The 6,371-nt window shown below is 41.0% G+C and overlaps 1 protein-coding gene across 1 annotated transcript; it reads right to left on the bottom strand.

Moving 5' to 3' along the window:
* On the bottom strand, positions 1-3,661 carry LOC146624040 (uncharacterized). The gene is made up of 12 exons (XM_085364441.1): positions 3,450-3,661; positions 3,269-3,301; positions 3,083-3,172; positions 2,600-2,671; positions 2,403-2,491; positions 2,188-2,290; positions 1,819-1,921; positions 1,687-1,739; positions 1,497-1,575; positions 779-1,275; positions 386-579; positions 1-277 (listed from the first exon to the last, which is right to left on the bottom strand). The coding sequence occupies exons 1-12, from the start codon at positions 3,597-3,599 to the stop codon at positions 133-135; spliced, it is 1,608 nt and encodes a 535-aa protein (XP_085220567.1). The 5' UTR covers positions 3,600-3,661; the 3' UTR covers positions 1-132.
* Between the last annotated feature and the right edge of the window lie 2,710 nt (positions 3,662-6,371).

Here is a 6,371-nt window from a genome sequence, read left to right as displayed (position 1 = left end):
ACAGTCATTATGCTGTTTGGATTAGGAACCAATCATTTTTGCCAAATAGTTAACACAAACTTAGAACAACAATGAACAATTTTCAAGATTCTGATTTACAGAACAAACAAAAGTCACAAAAGGTTTCATTATTTAAGAGACAAGATCAAGTTTTTCACACAGGAATGAAATGACAGAATCCAGTGCAGCGGGGCCAAAGGTGTGTGTCAGCAAACTGAAGGTTGAGGAATCAGTCAGCTCATGTTTAAGATTGTGTTGGATTTTGAGAAGAGTCTGTCTGTTATTAGAAAGTAAGATTAACAATGTTACACCAATAACCCAAATACGGGGAAATGACAAATAATACCAAAAAAGATACAACTTTCATATTGTTTTACTAACTTACTTTGTCATATCAGCACTTGAATGGTCGATGCCTTTACAGACCATGTCTGTTGTGACATCGCAGGCCAATCTTCCGGCAAACCCGAGGGCTAGCTCCCCAGCCTCCTCTTCACTCAGAACACTAAACACTGTTACTTTAGTTTTGGCCTTCTTAGGCCTGTCAAGAATCATTGCGGGCAGTTTGGCTTTACGGCCCTAAAAAAGAAAAAGTGCAAACACCAAAAGAGCAGAGAGAGACACACACACGCGCACAAAGTTAAATGCTTTTGTTTACATGGTGTAATTGTGTATATGTTGCAGCAAATGCACAATTTCCAGCCACATTGTCACTTCATTGATACGAGTAACCTGGATTTATTTCAGGTGACATCAAAATCACGAAATGTATACCTACCCCAATCAAACCTCTGAAAACATGAACTGACATGTTCTCTGCGTTGATTCTGCGCTTGATCTCGTCTTCTGTTATTGTGTAGGTTTTCTTTTTTGAGCTTGGTACAGATAAGCGACCATGCACTCTGTAAACTGTACTAGTTCCTTCTGAATCAGTTTGGAATTCTGTATCTGCATCGATCCTGTCAACATCATCAGCAGCAGCATTATCTGTACTCAGACTTGTGCCGTATACTTCTGCTTCTTTTTCGTTGTCTTCAGTCTGTGTACCTTCATCTCTTTCAGTCTGTGTACCTTCATCTCTGACTGTCAGTCTTCCTATCTCACTGTTACTTGTCGATTTGCTGGAGATGTTCTCTCCCTTAGGAACTTTTCCTTTGTCATTCGCTGCCTGATGCTTTCCCTGATGACATTCTTCACTGGCTACTTCTATTGCTCCTCCTGTATAGCCACCCACTATGCTGCACAACTCCTTTCCCTCTGCTGTGCTGCACTGTGCTGTTACATAAAGAAGAATGATATAAACAGCACTATATCAATTTAATTGTGAAGAGAAATCCCCACAATACGACACAGTTATGTCTAAAATAGTTTTGTGTAAAAACTGGATCTTGAAACGTCCACTTTAATTACACAGTCCTGGTGTGCAAAGGAAAAATTACGAAAAAAAATTTCACTTTAAACATTTTTGGACATTGTTTAGTTATATTGTGACTTACTCTCACAGAAGATACAGATGCCACAAACAGACTTTGAACAACGCATGTGCTTGTATGCACCACATTTCTGGCACTGCACCTGTGAATTAAAAAAAAGAAAAAAAAGAAGAAGAAATAAACAAACAAAAAACAAATGAACAAAGTCCATTAAATAAACAATCTATATGGCTAAGGACATGTCATAGTGTACCCGGTCTTTGGCTGCAATCACACACCAGCACTGACTGCACTTCCTAGTTCGATCTGCAAAATATAATTTGTTTAAGTACAAGTTACATTTTCCAATGTTAGAGAAAAAGAAGGCAGCTAATTTTATCTTTACCTATTGAGGAAAATAAGTAGTGGCAAAGTCGGGACCTGAGCTTTGTGATTTCAGTGTTGTACTCCTCCACTTGTGTTTTACCGTCAATGAGAGATTGGGCAAACTAATAATTGACGAAGAAGAAAAAAAAAAAAAAAGAACAAAAAGAATTAGATTAACAAAGAAATGTTTGTTTGTTTTTAACCCCCCCACCCCACCCCCCGAGAAAAAAAACAAAAAACAGAGCAACCAAAGCAAAGCATTACTGCTGAAATGGTTCAATCTACAAAAAAAATTGAGATTTTACCATCCTGCCTCTAAGGCTTTAAAAACTGAATAGGCAAAAATGTAAACATTACTTATATAGGTTAAAGCTATAGTTTTCAGTACCATTATGACATGCACTCCACATGAGTTCCCATCCTGTTGATGTGGGTGGCTCACATGTGACAAGGTCCACTCTCCAGCGCAGCCTCTTGCTGAAGCAAATGAGTTGAGAGATCGCAGTTATTACAAATAAAAAGCATATAGAGAAATCAATAACCACGTTCGGTAATGATTTCAATTAAATTAAATATGTTATGTTAAATATGTTAATTAATTACCTCCAGTTTTTCAACACCGCACTTTTTCTGACCTCCGACTCGCCAAATGAATTCATATAGACTATGGTCCTCTTGGGTATATCACAAAACTGTTTTGTAAAAAGATGGATATGGTAGGCTTGGGCCTTGAGCTTTCCTAATGAGGGACACTGAAAAGTATCATGCACTAGAGAGAGTGCAAAATCTGTGCAACTTACAAACAAGGTCCAGTGGCTGCCGTTTTCCAGACAGGCTCCAATCAATTTCTCATACATCTGAAAGATGTTTTTCTGGAAATAAAAATAATGTGACAAGTATGTTTTTCTGTCAAGAATGACACTGCAAAACTGCGAAAGCTTGTCAGGTGAGACTTGTGATTAATTCTGCAGATACACAAACATATAGAAAGTGTCATTTTTGGTTTACATTAATTAATTTCTATAGTGTGTACAAAACAAATCAAGACCACAGACTCAACACGCACCACTCAATTTTTGGTGTTCTTTATCAGTTGGCCAAGACAGAAATGTTTTAATCTGTGTGCATTGCTTTTGAACAAGTCTTTACACAGAAAAGGTTTCAGAAAGGTATTTTTCAGGTTCTTCTGACAAGGCTTCAATTTTGGAAAATGCTGTTTGTTTATAGTGGCAACTTATAAACCCTTTGTGATAAGAACATAGTTACCACAGTCCAAGTCATACCTTCAAAAAGTATGCACTTTGTGCTCTCGTGGACCCATCCAAAATTTTTCCAGTGATTTGGCTTGGTATTGGATAAATGTGAGGGAAATTCTATAAAAATAACATAAATACACCTATGTTTTCAAATACATTACAAAAAACGTAAACATGCTATGTCATTATGATCAAACAAGCTTTTCAACATACCTCACACTGCAAATAGATTAGGCCATCTATTACCTTATAAAACAAATAAATAAATACATATAAATAAAAACAGAACTAAGGAATACGATTCATTAAGTAAATTGTACAATAAAGTGTATTTAAAGCAGAATTTAACATTAGTTTTATGACAACATAAAAGGATTTTTATGTCAAGAGGTACCTCATCTGAAATGTTAGTCTGGTCAAACAGGGATTTCAAACTTGAAATACCAATAGAGTTTGGTCCAGCTACTCCCACAAGGTAATCTGTGAGAAAGCATATGCTGTAGTCAACAGATATCATTTTCTTTTTGCATGCTGCAACCATCATCCATTTCAGTCTTCTAGGAGCTTTGTCTGGTTGTAGTTCTTTTTTCTCCTCCTCATCTATTAATTAAATTGTTTTCTGACCTTCCTAACTGTTTCCGACCTGTCTTCCCAATGTGATGTTTAAGCAATATATGTATGGTCAGAAGGGGGTGAAATTTTCATTGCAGTTGTACGTGTAACATTGCATGTGATAATAAAAGGCTTGATTGGTTGATTATTCAACATGAGTTGACATTTACCTGACATTGTGAAGGAGTCACAGTTTCTGTAAGGGTGTAAGAACATAACATGTGGATTTGTTACACTTCTTTTTCACAAGTTAATAACAATCAATAATTTTCATTCCATTATTTACAAGCTATCACACGATGTCCCAGGGACAACATCTACACGATGTCCCAGGGACAACATTTACACGATGTCCCAGGGACAACATCTACACGATGTCCCAGGGACAACATCTACACGATGTCCCAGGGACAACATTTACACGATGTCCCAGGGACAACATTTACACGATGTCCCAGGGACAACATCTACACGATGTCCCAGGGCAAATTCTACATGATGTCCCAGGGACAACATTTACGCGATGTCCCAGGGACAACATTTACGCGATGTCCCTGGGACAACATTTACGCGATGTACCAGGACAAATTTGTAAATTTCTGGATTACTGTTAATCTCCATAGAATCAAGAACTCATGTCCAGTTTCACAGCTATGGACCAGTTAATTATGTTTCCAGGTGATAGTTTGATTCATAGATTCAGCACACAACCATAAGTCTAGGCCTTTTAGTCCAGATTCTCTTCACTTATGTTTGTAAAATGATCAGGGAAGCTACTGCAATTTTGCCTGACCCAACCCCCGGGCCACGAAACACCCAAAAAGTTGGGGAACGCTGGTCTAGAGAACACTGGTTAGCTAATGCTGTTGTCAAGTAGCCTATCGCTAGCAAACAAACAGCAAGCCAAGTGAGGAACATATGTATAATGCTTACCGTTTATTAAAGGAAAGTATCCTAAATTGACTTCAAATTCGGCGGACAGGCGGCGGTTTTTCGCTTCTTCACTTGTATTTCGAAATACTCGAAGGCGGGTATTTCGAAGTCGCAAAGGAATGACGTCACAAGAAGGTGATTGGTCACTTGCAATGTTGAACCTGGAACAACATTAATTATGATGATGTGGGAACAATGCTGACACGAGGAAATCAGATCGTCCTGAATCAGGTTATGATCTGACCTACCAAGTGGGGGGAGGGAGGAGGAGCTGTATGCATCCTTGACGTTAGCATACAGTAAGTCTAAAGTTTTCTCTCCCCTGGTGGGACAGTCCACATATTGTTTGAATGTTGGTAGTGTATTGTCCAGTGATACATGGTTGAAGTCACCCGAGATCACAATAAAGGCACTCGGGTGCTGAGTCTGTAGCCGAGCTATGGCAGAGTGGATAGTGTCACATGCAGCTGTGGGGTTAGCAGAGGGGGGAACATAAACAGCCACCAAGATGACGTGAGAGAATTCCCTGGGTAAATAATACGGCCTGAGTCCAACAGCACACAGTTCAGTGTCCGGGCAACAAATCCTTTCTTTGATTGTTATGTTGGGAGGGTTACACCACCGGTTGTTAACTAAAACAGCAAGCCCACCTCCTTTACGCTTACCGCTAGCGATGCTGTCCCTGTCCGCCCGAACAGTGTGGAAGCCTTCCACGGAAGCATTCTCATCGGGAATGACCTGGTGCAGCCATGATTCGGTGAAACACATCAGGCTACACTCTCGGTATTCCCTCTGACTCCGTACCAGTGCTGAGAGCTCGTCGATTTTACTTGCCAACGATCGCACATTTCCCATCACGATAGACGGCAGACACGGTTTAAACCTCCTCCTCGCTTAGAGCCTCCGCTGTCTCACCGTCACCTTTTTTCTTCTCTTCTGTCCTTGACCTCTGCATCCCCGATGTGTTTTCCTCCAATTAGCACCTCCAAGTCCGAGACCGTGGTTCTCAGCCAGAAGAGAGTGGAGTGCCCACTCTGGGTCAGGGACCAGCTACTGGCCCAAGTGGAGGAGTTAGGAATCCCAGGGTGTTGTTCACAAGTGAACACAAGAATGACAGATGGATCGGGGCGGCGTTTACAGTGAGGAGAATGCTGTACTGATCTGTGTCCCCTGGTTGAGAGGAGGTGGCTGTGGTGAGGGACGCCTGGACTTCTCTGCTGAAACTGCTGCCCCAGAGACCAAAACCCATATAAGTGACAGAAAATGGATGGATGACAAACACAACGTATCCACACAAATACCTCTGCCAACTGTCACTAACAGTGGAGGAGGGGTGATGATTTTTTTTTTGCTGCCACATGGACTTTGGCACCTTGCGATCATCAAGTCGGCCATTAACTAATAATGGATTGGATTTATATAGCACTTTTCAAGGCACCCAAAGCGCTTTACAATGCCACTATTCATTCACTCACTGGTGGAGGCAAGCTACGGTTGCGAGGTTCAGGGAACGCCATCGGCCCCTATCAGTAGGCGGTAGGATAAAGTGTCTTGCCCAAGGACACAATGACCAGGACAGTGAGCCCAGGGATCGAACCGGCAACCTTCCGGTTACAGATGCGCTTCCCAACCCCCTGAGCCACGGTCGTCCTCTGTATACCAAAGTATTCTAGAGTCAAACGTGAGGCCATCTGTCTGCCGGCTGAAACAGAGTCATGCAACAGGGCTATTATTCCAAGCATGCCAGCAAAAAAGAAAAAGAATTGAGGTG

This window comes from Diplotaxodon limnothrissa, linkage group LG10 (assembly GCF_057381915.1).
Source record: "Diplotaxodon limnothrissa isolate DT_005_m linkage group LG10, D_limnothrissa_male_GT1.1, whole genome shotgun sequence".
In the NCBI taxonomy this organism is placed as follows: Eukaryota; Metazoa; Chordata; class Actinopteri; order Cichliformes; family Cichlidae; genus Diplotaxodon; species Diplotaxodon limnothrissa.
This window is presented reverse-complemented; position numbering and strand designations above follow the sequence as displayed.

Coding starts and splice junctions, on each gene's coding strand:
- LOC146624040 (XM_085364441.1), bottom strand. CDS start 3,599: ATGATGGTTGCAGCATGCAAAAAGAAAATGATATCTGTTGACTACAGC. Junction 1,740..1,818: donor CTACTTATTTTCCTCAATAG/GTAAAGATAAAA, acceptor TATATTTTGCAG/ATCGAACTAGGAAGTGCAGT. Junction 580..778: donor TTTTCAGAGGTTTGATTGGG/GTAGGTATACAT, acceptor TTTCTTTTTTAG/GGCCGTAAAGCCAAACTGCC.